At 36.5% G+C, this 18,787-nt stretch overlaps 1 protein-coding gene across 1 annotated transcript in view; it reads left to right on the top strand.

Moving 5' to 3' along the window:
• Positions 1 to 18,787, top strand: part of LOC127870922 (enhancer of mRNA-decapping protein 4-like) — a 143,949-nt gene that overhangs the window by 86,390 nt on the left and 38,772 nt on the right. The window contains exons 16-24 of the mRNA XM_052413498.1: positions 2,088 to 2,236; positions 3,182 to 3,357; positions 4,417 to 4,652; positions 5,587 to 5,796; positions 8,864 to 8,979; positions 10,059 to 10,253; positions 12,978 to 13,043; positions 15,338 to 15,416; positions 15,888 to 15,992. Of these exons, the coding sequence (XP_052269458.1) occupies positions 2,088 to 2,236; positions 3,182 to 3,357; positions 4,417 to 4,652; positions 5,587 to 5,796; positions 8,864 to 8,979; positions 10,059 to 10,253; positions 12,978 to 13,043; positions 15,338 to 15,416; positions 15,888 to 15,992 (1,332 nt within the window). The remainder of the gene's footprint in view (positions 1 to 2,087; positions 2,237 to 3,181; positions 3,358 to 4,416; positions 4,653 to 5,586; positions 5,797 to 8,863; positions 8,980 to 10,058; positions 10,254 to 12,977; positions 13,044 to 15,337; positions 15,417 to 15,887; positions 15,993 to 18,787) is intronic.

Below are 18,787 nucleotides of genomic sequence, written 5' to 3'. Positions count from 1 at the left end.
CCTATAGATGTTTGTACATCCATAGATAATGTTATTATCCAATCTTGATGTAACCTATAGATGTTTGTACATCCGTAGAATATTAATGTTATTATCCAATCTTGATGAAACCTATACATGTTTGTACATCCGTAGAATATTAATGTTATTATCCAATCTTGATGAAACCTATAGATGTTTGTACATCTGTAGAATATTAATGTTATTATCCAATCTTGATGAAACCTATAGATGTTTGTACATCCGTAGAATATAAATGTTATTATCCAATCATGATGAAACCTATAGATGTTTGTACATCTGTAGAAAATTAATGTTATTATCCAATCTTGATGAAACCTATAGATGTTTGTTCATCTGTAGAATATTAATGTTATTATCCAATCTTGATGAAACCTATAGATGTTTGTACATCCATAGATAATGTTATTATCCAATCTTGATGAAACCTATAGATGTTTGTACATCCGTAGAATATTAATGTTATTATCCAATCTTGATGAAACCTATACATGTTTGTACATCCGTAGAATATTAATGTTATTATCCAATCTTGATGAAACCTATAGATGTTTGTTCATCTGTAGAATATTAATGTTATTATCCAATCTTGATGAAAACCTATAGATGTTTGTACATCTGTAGAATATTAAGGCCGAGTTCTATTCTGGTTCAAGTGTGTCCAAAAACTAGGTAACCAGGTCAACTCCTTAGGAAAACCTTGTTTCTACCCTAAAAGCAATATAAATGACTTCACCTTGATGTAACTTGGTCAGAATGTTTATTTAGAATGTCTAGGCCAAGTTCTAATCAGGGTCAGGTGCATTCCAAAAAAATAGGTAACCTAGTTTAATCTTAGAAGCACCTTGTTATCATTCTAAAGACAAGTTGATATTAACAATATCTAGGCTTTGTTGGAACCTGGGTCACAAGTGTCCAAAAACTAGATCACCAGGTTGAATCTTTTTACCAATCCAGATGAAGTGTGAGTTTTGTTCTGGTCCATTGATTTTGGGCAAAGTTTTGGGCATTGGACAAAGAAATTAACTCTATAAAACTGTTATTGATTGGGAGTTTTTTTTAACGAAATGATTTAAGATATTTAGCTTATTTCTGGTATTTCAGTCTACCTACATGACAAACAAATAAAGTGTGGGTTTGGTTCCGGTCCATTGATTTTTGATGAAGTTATATGCCTTAGACAATTTTCCTTAAAATAGCAGCAGTGCAGCTACAAAGCGCACAAGGGGGCATGCTGTTTCACAAAAACACTGGTCTTGTGTTTTTTAATCTTTTGCCACTAGGAAAAAGATAAGTGTGGGTGGTAATTTTTGCAAAAAAAGTAGCAGCTCACAGTTAATTGTTTTAGCCACGTCTCAGGTTGCAATAATATAGTGGATGGTCTTGGTTTTTTAACCCACTGAAGGAGCATTCTCAAAATATTTAATTAGTACGTATTCTTCTCAGGAAAGACTGGGTGTGTAAGCCCAAGGCATTTGATGTGATCCAGCTTAAAGTAAATAGATCAAAACTTGTCAAGCAAATGCATGAACAAATGGACATAATTTTAGTGAGAATTTCAAGAGCCCTGTTTCAGCTTTACTGCTTTTGTCAATAAACAGAATATAGCTGATGCTAAACCAAACAATGTAACATACATTATTGCAAAACATAAGTAACAATTTTAGATGTCTGCCAAAATGTTGTTTTGTACAGTGATGCAATTTTTCCTCCTTTCAACTGATTTCCTCCCTTTCAATGTCAAACATATTTTGTAAGAAGTTATTAACTGTGCTGGATTTTTTTATATAAAATACACAGTTTAGTTGAACTATGTGAGGATAGTAAGGCATTTTTTCCCATTAAGTTATTATTAAATCAGCCCCCTGTTTGGTTTTAACTAATCAAGCCTGACTCTTTCTACCTTTTCCACCTGCAGATGGACGGCCTGTCGTGTTGTTTGATTGCATTTAACTAATCAAGCCATACTTCTTCTACCCCTCCCACATGCAGATGGACGTCCTGTTGTGTTGTTTGTTTGTATTTAACTAATCAAACCCAACTCTATCTACCCCTCCCACCTGCAGATGGACGGCCTGTCAGACATGAGTATGAGCATGGACATGGGCAGTGAGCATGACAGGAGCCACTCCTTCACCGCGCCACTGGCTGACTCCACCCACACCAGTCAGCCTGTGCTCATGACGCCGGACGCTTTTGTGTCATCAAGCCCGAGGTACCAGGTTGTTTTTTTTAGCCATTTTGGGAAAAGGAGTGTGGTAAAGTCGGGATTTTTTTAATTGATAAAATGGCAAATTTGGGAATGGATGTCGACAAAATGGACCCATTTGTGAATTTTTTTTATCAACAAATATTGAGGCATGAGGCCTTTTCCTGGCCATTGTGGAAAAAAATATAAATTATAGTTAAATACTTGGTTAGATGTTAATGAAATAAAATTGAGAAGAGACACTTCTTTAAAAATAAATAAAATAGGGATTTGTTTTTTAGAATTCTGGTTTGGGATCACGTACATTTACTTCGGGATTTGGTCCATTTTACGGCATTTTTTTGCATTACTAAAAAAAAAACTGGGTATGCAAGCAAATTGCAATTTGTTTCAATAATTAACAAGGTACTCACAGAAAATACGAAAAAATATTTATATTGCTGAAATTATTTTCAATAATAACAGTACAGTTGTGTTTTACAACAGTTACACATGAAAATGAATTTTAGATAAGTTACTACTAATACACTACATAATAAAAATTGAGCCTTGTTCTGGGTTCTGGGAAAACCAATTATAATGCATATGCGTAAATTGTCGTCCCAAATTAGCCTGCTAATCAGCAAATAAGGATCGACACTTTCTTTGCTTACTGGATTTTCATATAAAGGAGACTTCCTTTTAAATAAAAATTTCATTACAGTGGGAAGTGGCGTCCCTTATTAGCCTATTCAGTTATCATAGGCTAATCTGAGATGATAATTTACGCACATGCATTAAGCCTTGTTTTCCCAGAACGTGACACATTTTAATAATTAATACAATGCAAGAAACAGAAGCATTACAAGGAAACATCCAGTATAGGCAGAAAGTGTTATTCCAGATAAGCCTGTGCAGACTGCACAGGCTAATCTCGGACAACACTTCATGCACATACATTCTGCACGGCAGGAAACAGCAGCACTACGATGACAGTCTGCTGGACGGAAGCGGCCTCAAGAGCAGCACGTCCAGCTTCACGCAGGTGTCCGGCATGAACAATGACGACTTCCTCTCCCCCCGCAGTAGTACAGGCAGCACCATCACCCAGACACCCACCACGCCTAAGGCAGATACACTCACACCAGGTAGGGGAGAGATTCCATGATTCTAATTGCATGTGCATAAAGAGTCGCCCCAGATTAACCTGTGCATTACGCAAAAACTCAGTCATAATTCGACATGCTCAAGTCGGCCGGGTCTGGGGAGGGGAAAGTGGAAATATAGTGGAAACGCCGTTTTGTTAATGTTCACGCATACGCTTCAAAATCATAAGCAAATGGGAGAACAACACCAAAAAAAAAAAACAGACACCCACCATGCCTAAGGCAGATAGGCTCACACCAGGTATGCAGGGTCAAAATTTTCATGCCCCCAGTAAGGTGGCATATAGCAGTTGAACTGTCCGTCAGTATGTCAGTCCATCCGGAAAAAAAACTTTAACGTTGGCCATAACTTTTGCAATATTGAAGATAGCAACTTAATATTTGGCATGCATGTGTATTTCATAAAGATGCACATTTTGAGTAGTGGAAGTTCAAGGTCATCCCTCAAGGTCAAAGGTAAAAAAATAAAAATATTCAAAGCAGCGTTCTCATGAAGCTGCACATTTTGAGTGGTGGAAGTTCAAGGTCATCCTTCAAGGTCAAAGGTAAAAAAAATAATATTTTTGTATTTATTTCAAAGCGGCGTTCTCATGAAGCTGCACATTTTGAGTGATGGAAGTTTAAGGTCAAGGTCATCCTTCAAGGTCAAAGGTCAAATTTTTTTTAAATTTCAAAGCGGGGCAATAGGGGCATTGTGTTTCTGACTAACACATCTCTTGTCTGTAGTCAAATTTATTATAATGCAGCATAATCTTTATTACTTTGGATATTTTATGAGTATCTATGAAGAAAAGATTTAGCCTTATAGAAACTTGCGTAGCCATAGTTATTTATTTGTAACCATGGTCTCATCAGGGGTGACACTTTCTGCCTGAACCTGATTTTCATTAGAAGAAACAGCCTGTGAACAGCAATATCCATAAAAGCGGAAAGTGTCGTTTCTGATTAGCCTGTGCAGACTGCACCGGCTTATCTGTGATTACACTTTTGGCACATGTATTAAGTTCAGTGTTCCCAGAATGCAGATGCTTTGCTCCACAGGTTCCACAGCTAGAACCGAGGTCACCCCGTCTTCCGTCCCACTCCCGCCAATCAGCAGCCGTGAGGAGCACGAGCTTGCCACGCCCACCTCGGCCAGGGGAGACTACTCTACCCGGGGCAGGGAGAGGAACAGCTCCGCCGACTTGCGGGTAGGGGATGCCACCCCCACCCCGGACGATACACAGGAGGTGGAGAGCTTCTTTCAGCACATTGGCGAAAAGAAGAGGGATCTACAGGTGGGATGCATTTGTATTTTTACTTTAAAGCTGATAATATTAACATGAAAACAAGGAATGTTACCATGTCAGAAAAATACATTTCTCACCAATTAATTTAGTGGCAATTAATTTGGTTTGAAAGCAATTCCTTTGAGTAAGCAAACAAAAACACAGCACTTCCATTAAAACTCAATCTTTTTAGGGGACATAAATGTGATAAAGTTGTAGTTGAGGACTTAGTTTAGTCCTGCTTTTCAAACTTTTCAAATCTGGAACAAATATCTTGCATTTCTTTAGTCTGTTTTAACATGATTAGCTTTAATTTACAGTGCAATAAAATGTGTGCAAATTCTGCATGGTCAATATATTAAATGATTTAAAGAAAAGTATTATTTTCAATATTCGGCACTGTAGGAAAACGAGGCTTAATGCATATGCGTTTAAGTGTCACCCCACATTAGCCTGTGCAGTCTATACTAGCTTGTCATGGACGACATTTCCACTTTTGTGGTATTTGACATATAAAGGAAGTCCTGCATTTGCAAAAATCCAGTTTAAGCTTAGAGTATTGTCAGGCTAATATGGGACGACACTTTACCCACATGCATCAAGCCCAGTTTTCCCAGAAAAAGGCGCAAACAAGCATCTTAAATCCTATTGGTTACAATGCCAGGAATCAGACTCAAGAACATTTCAACATCCTTTATGTATTTAATGCATAAACAAGTGGGCTAAAACTAAATTTACAGCATTATTTTAAATAAGTATCCCCCCCCCCTGCCTAAGGCAGAGAGATATAGATTTGGCATTGTCCGTCAGACCTTCCGTCAATCTTTCAGTCCATCTGTTTGTCTGCATATCACAAAACTTATTTTCTGTGCAGGATATCAATTCAACTTATTTTTGCCTGTTTCTTATTGGTTACAAATACATCCTATTTTTCATCACGCAGATGGTATCCTTAGACAGCTCGGAGGGCTCGGGGCTGTACGAGGTTGCGAACGTCTCTGGCGGTGCGGAGGGACGGGCGCAGAAGTTGACAAGCTCCTATGATGAAATGGACGAAGAGGTGGCTGAAGTGCTCGGGGAAGACGTTAAGGACGATGAGTATCACGAAGACAACACGGGCCCCATGGGGACACAGCCTTTTGAAGGACGGGAGGTTTGTTGGAAATCTGGTGCTGTATTTATCAATAATTAAATAAACCTTATGTGTACTATTGAGAAGCTTCCTTTCAACTCACATGTTATGATTGTTAAGCAACTGGTGTGTGGAGTGTTTATGTGCTTAAAACCTTATGTCCAGATTGTATAACATAAGTCTAAAAATTGTTGACTGAGTGTATGAGGCAGTCTGATGCGGCAATAAATCATCTAATTAGCGAGGCTGTTTTCGGAGAAAACCCGAGCTATTGTTATAGCCAGCTCGTCGTCCGTCGTCCGCCATAGGCGTCGTGCTAAAACCTTAACATTGGCCATGACTTTTTTAATATTGAAGATAGCACCTTGATATTTGGCATGCACGTGTATCTCATGGAGCTGCACATTTTGAGTGGTAAAATTTCAAGGTGAACATCATCCTGCAAGGTCTAGGGTGCAAAAAACAAAGTAAAGGGAAGTAATAAGCTTTAAATGGACATAGTTATCTGACCTGCCCACGTATATATTTTTTGTTAAATAAATCAAAGTGGCGCAGTAGGCGGCATTGTGTTTCTGACAAACACATTGTGGTAAAAAGTCAAGGTCATCCTTTACGGTCAACGGTAAAAAGTACAGATTTAAGGGAAGTAATAAGCTTTAAAAAGGGAGAAAATTATTCAATATTGAACATAGCCACTTTATATATTTGGCATGCATGTGTATCTCATGGAGCTGCACATTTTGAGTGGTGAATCTACAGGCACGGTAGTGGCTTTTAATTATTTGCTACTAAAAATAGAGATTTGTTACAGACAATTATTTTCAAGGGAAGTAATTTATATAATTATAAATCTCATATTATATATTTCCTTACCAAGAATTGAAGTTCTTTTCACAGTTACTGTACAGATTTATTATTTTGATTATTTATAACCCAAATGATTGATTTGTCAAATTTTTTTTTTAAATGATATAATTATAATTTCTTTAATGTTCATTACATACCTGTGGACTTATGTCCATAGATACATGATCCACTCTGGCTATGATCTCTTTTAAACCACAGGCCTTTGTTGTCAGTGATGTCTGACATGGTCATAATTGACTGTGAGACCCTCCCCACCCCATTAAACCCCCTTCCCCCAGGTTGGATTGGACAAAATTCAAGGGAAGTAATAACCTTTAAAGGGAGATGATTTCTATACCTGTCAAATGATAAATAGAAATTTTATTTCAATGCAGCGCAGTAGGGAGGGCATTGTGTTTCTGACAAATACATCTCTTGTTGGGTCACTAGGTCAAAGGTCAAGGTCATTGTGACCTCTAAAAAAAAATTCTGACAAGCTTTCGCAGCCGAGCGTGGCACCTGTTATGCGGTGCTCTTGTTTTTCTTGCATTAAGTTTTTTAAGTCTGAGTTTGAGTCAGAAACTTAAATGTTTAAAAAATTACAGACAAACATAGATTCTGGAAGACAATAATTAGTGTTAAAAACATACCGTAATTACTATAAGTTTTCGGACACTTAAAAATAAGTTGTTGTTTTTTGTGTCAGAAAATTTAGATATGGGAAATATTCTTAAATAACAGGTGTCCCAAAATTAAGACACATATTAAATGTCTGGAAATTAGAATTATATTGAAATAAAATCAATAACTCAATCCACAATAGTGTTTTTACTTTGAAATAAATGCAACTTCACAGCTTTGCTAACACTTGCCTGAAATTATACAGAACAAAAATGTAAAAAAAACTTTTAAACATACTGCTTCCTTAATAGCAAGATATTGTTTAAAATGCTGTTGGGTAAAGGGATTGTTTTCTACTAGCATACATGGTTATTTAGCCAATAACGCAAATTTTACGGCCCTCAGCAATGCGTCTCCCAGATTTTATGACCTTAAAAGTTTGTAAAAATCCATGATCAAAGTTTCACAAGATAAGCGAATAAAGTGTAGAAATCTGGTAAAATAGTGCTGTAAAATATACTGTTGGAAAATTAAGAGTTGATAATGATAGAAAAAAACACGCAATGTACGAAAATTAGGAGACACCAAAAATTATTATTTTGGTCAAAAAAGGGGGTGTCTGAAAACATAGAGTATTAACGGTATGTCAATTACAATTTTGATAATAGGGTCTGCTGCTGCTGCTGATGATGATTATGACAAGGAAGAGGATGAGAAAGATGTTTATGACGATGATATTAATTTTTTTATTTTTAGATCGGCTGTTTTAGGAGAAAACCAGAGGTATTGTCATAGCCTCCTCGCCGTCCGGCGTCGTGCTAAAACCTTTACATTGGCTCTAAAATTAAAGTGCTTCCACCTACAACTTTGAACATGCACCTTGATGAGTTCTACATGCCACACTCATTTTTGGGTCACTAAGTCAAAGGTCAAGGTCACTGACCTCTAATATAAAACTTTAACTTTGCCTCTAACATCACAGTGCTTCCACCTACAACTTTGAAACTTCTTATGTACATGCACCTTGATGAGTTCTACATGCCACACCCATTTTTGGGTCACTAGGTCAAAGGTCATGGTCACTGTGACCTCTAATATAAAACTTTAACTTTGCCTCTAACATCATAGTGCGTCCACCTACAACTTTGAAACTTCATATGTACATGCACCTTGATGACTTCTACACACCACACCCATTTTTGGTAACTAGGTCAAAGGTCAAGGTCACTGTGACCTCTAAAAAAATAATCTGACAAGCTTTCGCAGCTGAGCGTGGCACCCGTTATGCAGTGCTCTTGTTGTTTGATATGCTCTTTTCATGCAAATATTTTTATTGTGGCAATATCACTATGCATACATAATTGCAATCAGGATTTAAACAATTATTATACTAAGCAGCTACTGTGGAGTTCCTAACTTAGTGAGAAATTGAAAGATACAAGCAACTATAATTATATATGCCTTGTTGTTGATGAAATTGATGTGAAGTAATTTCATCAACAGTTTTTCATAACAAAATATTTCTTACTTCATACCCCATAATCAGGTATCTGCTTACAAATGTCTTCACTAGTTGTTGCAGTAAATCAGCTACATACATATGTGCATTTTGTGTGTGCAGGATGGTTCAAACGTGGGCGAGAGCACCGAGTCCAGCCTGCGTGCGTGGCCTAAACCACCGCAGGTATCAAACCCAGCACTTGATGAAAACAGCATGGAGAGTGGACGCAACCAGATGTAAGATGTTTGTATGCCCCTAGCATATCCCTTACTCCTTATAAATGGATTTTGGCGCATTTGAAGTCCTTTAGAAAAATCAAATTACATCTAAGTCCTATCTTAATATATTTAAGTTTTAAAGGCTTCATTTCCAACCCTAAGATACTGATGAGCAACAAACAGCATAAAACCTGAACAGACTGCAAGTTACTTGCAGGCTGTTCTGGTTTGATGCTGGTTGCAAAAGCCATTTTCACTTTGCTTCTGAGTGGGAAAGGGATATTAGCCTCTTTGTAGGTAACTGGGCTTCAAGCATGTGGGTAAAGTGTTGTTCTAGATTAGCCTGTGCAGACTGCGCATGCTTATCAGGTACAAAACTTTCCACCTAAACTAGTTTTGAGTTAGGAAGGAAAGCGGAAAGTGTTTCCCCTGATTAGCATGTGTGAACTGCATGAACATGACTCATCAACACACTCACACACTCGACATACCCAATCAACTGACTGTGTTTTTAAGTAAATAATTTTTTGATTACCAACATTAATACTACTTACTAATAATCTTTGATACTTCTTTCAACTTTTTCCCACTCAAAAGCAAAGTGAAATTGTTATATGCAAACACCATAAAACCAGAACAGCCTGCCAGTAACTCAGTATCTCAGGGTTGGAAATGAAGCCTTTAAAACTTGAATCTAGTAAGAAAGGTCTTTAACTAATTTAACTTTCTAAGGGAGCACAAATGCGTTAAAATAGGTGTCTAAGTGGGTTAGGGTTAAACACTCAGCATTCTCATCACCTGGCCTCATTTTAACCTTGACCTTTACTTAATTTTGAACTATGACCTATTCAAATTGGCCAATGAATAAAAGCTTGCATGGCTTTCATCAAGGGCATCAGTTTTTATTGAGGGCAGCATATTGTTTTGATAACATGCTCTTGGTAAAAGCAGGTCAATGGACGATGTTGATGAAAGCAGAGATTTAACCTTGACATGGACTAATTTTGGACTCAAAGGGGCCTATGAATATGGCTGACAAGCTTCCTGCGGTATCAGCATCTTGTTTTAATCTCATGGTTACCTCTTGGTGAATGCAGGTCAAATGATGACGTTGATGAAAACGAGGACATTGGCGGGGATGATGACAATATTGATGATGATAATGATGATGATGATGAGACAAACGATGAGGACATTGTTGTTGAGGAGGAAGAAGTGGATGAAGAGAAGGTGGAGGAAGAGGAGGAGATTGTGGAAGAAATAGAAGAAGAACAGGAACCATCTAATGAATGGTTAGATTAAACTGATTTATTTAAGCTTGATTGCATTAAAAGCCTTAGGCGTATTGAAACGTTGTAGAGACAATTTCTAGGGTAGAAGCAGTATTTGTTGTCTTTAAGGGAGATCTAAAGAATGCTCCCACATTGGGGATTGTACATGTGACCTATTTGATGAATGGTTGGTCAATTAAGTTTACAGTTTTTATGAAGAAGAAGAAAAGGGGGTATATAGTTTTCGCACTGTCTGTCAGTCTGTCACACTTTTCGTGTCCGCTCTCTAATTCAAATAGTTTTCATCCGATCTTTACCAAACTTGGTCAGAAGTTGTATCTAGACAATATCTAGATCATGTTCGAATATGGGTCATGTCGGGTCAAAAACTAGGTCACGGGGTCACTTAGTGCATTTCAATAACTTCTATCAAAGCGTTTATTGGGGGCATATGTCATCCTATAGAGACAGCTCTTGTTCATTTTGGCTCTATAACACAGAAACCATAAGGTTTATTGAGAAGCTTTTGATTCTTTTTCTTGGGTAGAATCATTACTTGGTGTCTAAGAGGGAAAACTCTTGAGAAATTTCCAACAGTATGTCTCAGACTTAGAATATCCTGATTGCTAGGTGGAAACCAAATCAATGACAACCATTCAATGTTGAGTGGTTGGTTTGTTATAAAAGTCATCCACATGAAGATTTGTATACCCCTGCAAGCAAATTTGTTATTACCCGGAAATAAAAGTTTGAGAGGGGGTATTTAGGAGTTATGACCTGGGGTGGTATTCCAGAAACATCTCAAGTTATTTCTTAAATAATTTCACTTAAGTTCAAAATTACAATGTTTTATTTTTCTTTACTAGATAAGGAATCACATGTTTCTTTTGGTATTCCTAAAATAACATTGACATAATGATGTTATTTTGATGTAATTCTTGATGCCAAATTATTGCAAATGAAACACTTAAGAAAATTTCCCAATTTAAAGATAAGAATAAAATTTAACTTCTGGAATACAACCCCTGGGTTATTTGGTTAAATGGATGTGCGTAAAGTGCTGTCCCAGATTAGCCTGTGCACACTGCACAGGCTAATCTGGGACAGCACTTTCCGCCTCAAAGTGTTTGTCCTGATTAGCCTATGCGAACTGCACAGGCTTATATAGGACGCATTCATTAAACCCCCTTTTCACAGAGTGTGACTCATATATGGAATCCCCATGAAGTGTAGACAAGATACTACATGCCCAGCACTCCTCATGTTTCTGAGTTGTATGCCAAATTTTTTATTGACCAAACTACTTCTGAATTTCTCAAGCAAATTAATTCAAACTAAGAATATGTCATCATCATGAAGTGCAGATATGCAATACTCAATTCTTGCCTGCAGTTGTCCACATGTTTCACAGTTACTGTAATATTTGTTTGAACTTTGCCATGGGTATGGCCCCTATGCCTGTGAAAAAGCGGTGTGGGGTTATTTTATTTCACTTCTGTAGGAAAGCTCTAGTTTATATTTGATAAAAAAAGTGATTCTTTTTTTACATTTTCTGTAAGTCATACAAAAATGAAAGGTTTTAATTATTCTTAAATGCAATTAAAAACAGATTATGCCCCTCTTCGAGAAAGAAAGGGTATATTGTTTTGCAGGATTTCGGTCGGTCTGTGTGTCGGTAGAGCAGTCTGAATGTTGGTTGACCAGTTTGTTTCAGATCAATAACTAGTCAACAATTCACTGATTGCATTGACCTTTTACAGAAGATGACCCTATTGAAATTGGGGTCACAAGGTCAGAGGTCAAGGGTACTGTCACACTTAAGTGTGAAAATCGTTTCTGATCAATAAACTCTTCAACCAATTGACCGATTGGCCTGATACTTCACATGTATACTGGCCTTGGACAGTAGATGACACTGTTTGAAATTGGGGTCACTAGGTAAAAGGTCAATGTCACTATCACACTAAGTTTGAAAATCATTGCCAATCAATAAATCGTCAACCAATTGACCGATTGGCTTGATACTTCACATGTGCATTGGCCTTGGAAGTAAATGACCCCTATTGAAATTGAGGTCACTAGGTCAAAGGTCAAGGTCACTATCACACTTAGTGGTTTCCAATCAATAACTGGTCAACGGATTAACCGATTGTCTGGATACTACACATGTGCATTGGCCTTAGACAGTAGATCACCCCTATTTAAATTCGGGTCACTAGGTCAAAGGTCAAGGTGTAACTATAACACTTAGTGTGAAAATCGTTTCATATCAATAACTCAACAACCAATTGATCGATTGGCTTGATACTTTGCCTTGTCCTTTGACAGTAGATCACTTCTATTGCAATGGTGGTCACTAGTTCAAAGCCCTGTTTATGGGGGGCATATGTCTCCGACCGCTGAACACTTGTTAAGTTGTAAAATTGTAGTGAACTTTATTTTTGGATGTTATCACAGAAGTTATAAAATAAGTATTAAATGTTTTGGTACCACATATAATTGGGCTGTGCTTTTTGAAAAAGGGGTTTAATGCATGTGCATAAAGTGTTGTCCCAGATAAGCCTATGCATTCATCACAGGCTAATCAGGGTGACACTTTCCGCTTTTATGATATTTTTCGTTTCAAGAAAGTCTCATTTTAGCAAAAATCAAGTTTAGACAGAAAGTGTCCTCTCTGATAAGTCTGTGTGGAAGCACATGCATTAAACCCCCTTTTTACAGAGTGCCACTAAATTACAATTGCAGCCTGGAAGACAAGAGAGGACCCATGGTGGCCCCAGTGGCTGGAGCGGGATTCTCTGCCTCTCCACGGTAACCAACTCAAAATATTGACCAATCAGATTGATTGTTACAGCTGAGTCTGGGTTTTCATTGGTTGAGTATTTCCAATTATGGTTATGATGATGCTGGAGAATGTTTGTGGTCATGAGGCCTCTGACTCATTATTTACATCATGCAACAAATTGTAGTTCAACTGAACTTTTAGCTCTTAACAAAAAAGTATATGAAATATATTAGCCTTCAAAGAGGACATGTGAAACATTTGGAAGGGGGGGTGGCGGGTAAGTATTGTATTTCTACATGAATTGCATCATTCAAACATTGCTTACATTTTTCATAAGATTTGATTTTGCTTAAATTTGTCATAACAATTTATTCTGATTTTATATGTCATGAGAGTGGTGTTTTCATTCTCATTTGTTTGTTAATTGATTGATCAGCAAAGACAATATTTGTTTCTTTTTAAATTTATTTGAGCGGCGCTCTATGTAAAGGAGGTTTAATGCATTTGCCTAAGGCCACGACTTTTTTTTTTATTGGTTTACAAAAATTATTTTGAAAATGGTCCATCGGGCGGTCGAAAAAAAAAAAAAAAAAAAACATCGGAAAAAAAAGTTAATACTAATAACATCAGAACAAAGACAACATATCTTTTATAACCTTAACACAGAGACAAAAAATCAAATTATGCAATGAAACACATCTATATCTTCAAATGAAATGAGTCCTAAAAGCACCTTTTGTAACATCAGGCAATTTTAAACACTCCATTACATGACATGCGTTCTTCTCCCATTAAAACGAAAAACTGCGCTTCATTTCCATAATTCGATGCGCTTCATTACACAATGCAATGCCCGTTGCATAAATCTTATATAAGATAAACTACTCATACACAAATTACCCGGTATGTGTTTGCTCTTACTCGACTTATGAGATCGTACATGAAAAAAAATCGAGGTAGATCGAACCATGCGTCGTCGCGGTAATGTTTGTCAAAGTTATTGTTGTCATGAAAACTCGTTGATTTACAACGCAAAACGTCTTATTTGAACTGATGCGAATTAATTTAATCATATTTGTCAACTTCGCTTTTGCTTTATTTTGATAATTTAATCCAAAGTTTAATGTTAGCAAGTGTTTTTTTTTACCGGAATTGTAAACAAGGAGTCAGTTAGTCTTCCGAAAATGTGCAGTCTGTGTGAATTGACAGTTTGACGTCATCAAAGGAAAGCCGCTTTCTGTCGGAAGCAATAAAGCGACAAATTTCGCGCCGAAAAAAAGGCTTCCTTTGTCTAGCAATCAACATGCCGAACCAATCGTGTGTTTGTTTCTCAATTGCAATCCTCAAATTTTATAAAAGCACGTGCATAGCTCCGCCTTCGAATCTTTTGCCGAGAACGGAGGCGGAGTTTAATGGTTAATTGAGCTAGTGATTTACGCAAGTTGAGTTCCGATTTGCCGAAATTACTCGGCCCTAAGCATTGAAACGACAAATACATTTATCAATGATTTTCCGAGATATACCGATTTGTTCCGATTTCCAAACTTTCTGTACAGTTCCTATAAACTATGGCGGACGTGTTTACAAAATTCCTAAACACATATATCGTAAATAATGGCAGTGTTTTATTGGATTATTTATACTAATTATCAAATACTTTTTTATCTACTATACTATCGGGTTTGTTTAATATAATTAACATGTTAAACAATATAGTTGCGTCACAGACTCGGAAATAAATTTTGATGGGGTCGACATTTTACTGACGCTGATTTTCTTATTGTCTGTAATTTTTACCCGAAATAAATTTTGAGAAGTGCCCATAAAAGGACTGGTACATAATGTGTCACATTGAAATATATCCCGATCTCTGCAATATATGTGAACCAATCGTTGATTGTACTTACTTGATTTTATTCGCAACCGTACTCAAACCGGATCGTTTTTTTTCTCGTTTCGCTCGTTTTGCAGTGCGGTCGGGAATAAAATATTTAAAAAAAGACGATTTTCCGATTTTATTTTTTTTCCCTTTTTCCAAAAATTAGGGTCGGCGGTTTTGTAAACCAAGAAATATAAAAGCCGTGGCCTAAAGTGTCATCCCAGAATAGCCGGCGCACAGGCTAATCAGGGGTGACACTTTTGGCTTTTGTATTTCTTTGAAAGAAAGTCTCTTCTTAGAAAAAATCTTGTTTTGGCTCAAAGTGTCGTCCTTGATTAGCTTGTACAGACTGCACAGGCTAATCTTGGACGACACTTTCCGTTCATGCATTAAACCCCTTTTTCACAGAGTGTGGCTCATTTGTTTTCTTGTATTTTTCAGTGAACAGAGACCAGTTGAGATACGAGAAATTCATAAAGAAACTGTCCGTGAAGTGTTTGATCAAAAGGAATTGAAAAAGGTTTCCTTTAAATTTATAAGTTGCAAGTGTGTAAATAAAAAAAAGGATAATAATTTTATGTTTACTTAACCGTTTGTCACTAAAAAGTAAAGAGAAAAGGGCTATGTGCAAACAACATAAAACCAGAACAGCCTGCGAGTTACTCGCAGTCTGTTGAGGTTTTATGTTGTTTGCTGCTCATCGGTATCTAAGGAAAAGTGTGAATTGGTTAAATTACCGCCATGATATCACTGAAATGCTTTTGAAAATGGCAGCAAATCAACGAAATGAAAAATATCAAAAGTTCCATGCTCATTGGGGTTGAATGCATGTGCGTAAAGTGTTCTCACAGATTAAGCCTGTGCATTTCACACAGATCAATCAGGTACTACACTTTAAACAGAACACCGCCAATCTACACAGAAAACGTTAAAAATGTCTATAAAGTTGTCTTTTCTTTCATTTAATTGGATCCCCCCCCCCATATTTCAGCTGCACACCAGCGTAGGCAGTATTCTGCAGGCCATGGAGCGACAACAACATCAGCTGGATCAGCTGCGTAGAAACATTTCGGAACAGCATGAAAACTACCTTGAGGTACAGTAGAAATGTATTTAACAGATGATTATGTATTTCTTATTTACAAGTCAGCCCTGTTGTGGGAAAATGGGCATGAGCGTAAAGTGTCTTCCCAGATTAGCCTGTGCAGTCTGCACATGCTTATCAACGATGATTTTTGTTTGCCTTAACTGGATTTTTTAATCAAGTCCCATTGTCCTTGATTGAGGTTCAAGTATAAGTAACCTGCAAAAAAAATAAGCAAGGCAGTTCCTTTTAATTCACAGCATTCCATGAACTGCAAATTATCATGTAGGACACTAATTGTGAAATTCTTCACCTCAAAATAACCAATTATTGTTAACTGGAAACTGAACATTTCAAATTATTTCAAAATTGTTATATTTATGAGCCTCCTTTTTGGAAATCTGGGCTCATGCATGTACAGGCTAATCAGGGACAACAGTTAATGGTTTATTATGGTATATTTATGCCCCCCTTCGAAGAAGAGGGGGTATATTTTTTGTTTAAAGGAATCTTTTTTTTTAGGGAAAATCCGGTCTATGCAGAAAGTGTTGTTCCTGATAAGCCTGTGTAGACTGCACAGGCTAATCTGGGATGACACTTGCATAAACTTTATTTTTCTCCCAGAAAGAGGCACAGGGCCCATATTCACAAACTGATTCTTAGACTGCAGTCTTAAAATAGAGAATAATCTTAAAACTTGTATATACCGGTACTAAAACTACTTGAAGTTAAGTCAAGTGTGGCAGTTGGCACCTTTAATTGTATTTTTATTTGTTAAAAGCAATATTTTAATGATATAAGCAATATATATATATATATATATATATATATATATATATATATATGTATTATGCTTTCTGATGGTTTAAAGAGAAATGTCAGTGAATTAAAACTGATAATTTCACTGTTCAAACAGTGAAAATTATCAGTGACAATTATCAAAAATTTTCACTGTTTACTGTGAAACTGTAAAATGACGTCATTATTTCAGCGAAATTCTTTAGTTAAACTCTTTAAAGCGAGATTATACGTTTTTTTATATGTGTTAAATTGTAATATATTGATAAAATATGTTACAATAACACAAAATAGGCAAGAAAAAATATTCATTGAAGACGAATTTAATAAAATGCAGCAAATACAAATAAGCGCCCTAAGCCGATTGTGACGAAGATATTGCGTACATATTTTCCTACAATAACAGACGCATTCATGTTTTTATTAGGATCAGAGTTAGTGTTCGTGTGTCGTATGAATAATTATCATTGCAGGAATTTTAAATTAACCGTTAAATTAAATTTAGATTGACATCGTACATGCATGATTTACATGTTGGCGAATTCGACTGTACAGCATTTTTCGATTTCAGAATTAAATATCTGGCTTATTTCGCATTTTTCGACACATGTTCTTCTTAACTTTTGTTTCAATTTATATTAAACATATGTTTAATAAGTTTTTTACATATTTTATATAAATTAATAAATATTTGACAAAATCGTATATACTCGCTTTAACAATGTACATTAACTGTGAAAAAAAAGCATAAAATAAAAAGAAAATTTGTTGGATTCGGTGGAATATCGATTTCAATTCACTGCGCCACTCTTGAAAATATTATTTCTATGATCATTTGTGAATTAAAATCTCTCTCTCTCTCACTCTCTCTCTTACTTTCCCCCTCTCTGCCTCTCCCTCCCTCCCTCCCTCCCTCCCTCCCTCCCTCCCTCCCTCCCTCCCTCCCTCCCTCCCTCTCTCTCTCTCTCTCTCTCTCTCTACAGGCATTGAAGATTTTTTCCAGACCCACTCGCCCTGCAGGGCGAGTAGGCCTGACAATCCACTCGCCCATCACTTTAATCTACTCACCCTGCATTAAAAAAAATATGTATCTATATTTAAAGTTATGATCAATCAGAACCTTTTTAACCTACGTAACACAGTGACACTAAACTGCAAGAAAATTAACTACATTATCTGATGAATTTTATTTTCTTTTCTTCGTTTTCTGCACCTGTTTCCTTTTCTCAATTCTTTCCACTTCTCGTTTTGATGACCTTTCTTTCTGTTCCCTGTTTCCACCACCTTGCAGATATTTTAAAATAGAACCCTTTTCCATACTGATTTTTAATATTTCAGACAAACTTTTACCGAAAGACACGCTTGATTGACAAATGGTTACAATATGGTAAATTTTGGCTATGGCTTCTGATCACAAATTAATCTGTTTATTCTTCACAGAATGACCAATATATTTAACTTTTTTTTCACTTTTAATCGATTAGCTAAGAGCACTGACACCTACGAAAAGAGCGCAGCCGATTTCGAGAATTATTTTTACTGTGCCCATGACTTCATTTTTCATTGTCAAAACGAAAGTGCAGTTTCTTTGTGTACTTAACCTATTTTTTGTTCGTTCGAAAAATTGTTCGCAATTTGTATCGATGTGGCTTGAGTTCTTGAACTGAATTTATATTTCTCAACTTGAAAAACAGCAATCGCCCAGTAGGTAGAGTATTAACAAACTTTACTCGCCCGACCGTCAACTTTACTCGCATATGCGAGCGGTCGAGTGGATTCTTCAATGCCTGATATTTATATACAAACTATGAGGTATTTTTATTTGGTCTTAAGCTATTCTTTACTTAAGTCTAAGAATTGGATGGCGAATACAGGCCCAGACCATTATTAAATGGTAATTCAAAATTGAAAATCACAAATTATTTCCTATTAGTTATAATTGTGATGACCTAAATTCAGTGTGACTAAAGACATCATTTTAACCCATGCATGTTAATGTTTGTGTTTAT

This window comes from Dreissena polymorpha, chromosome 3 (assembly GCF_020536995.1).
Source record: "Dreissena polymorpha isolate Duluth1 chromosome 3, UMN_Dpol_1.0, whole genome shotgun sequence".
In the NCBI taxonomy this organism is placed as follows: domain Eukaryota; kingdom Metazoa; phylum Mollusca; class Bivalvia; order Myida; family Dreissenidae; genus Dreissena; species Dreissena polymorpha.
This window is presented reverse-complemented; position numbering and strand designations above follow the sequence as displayed.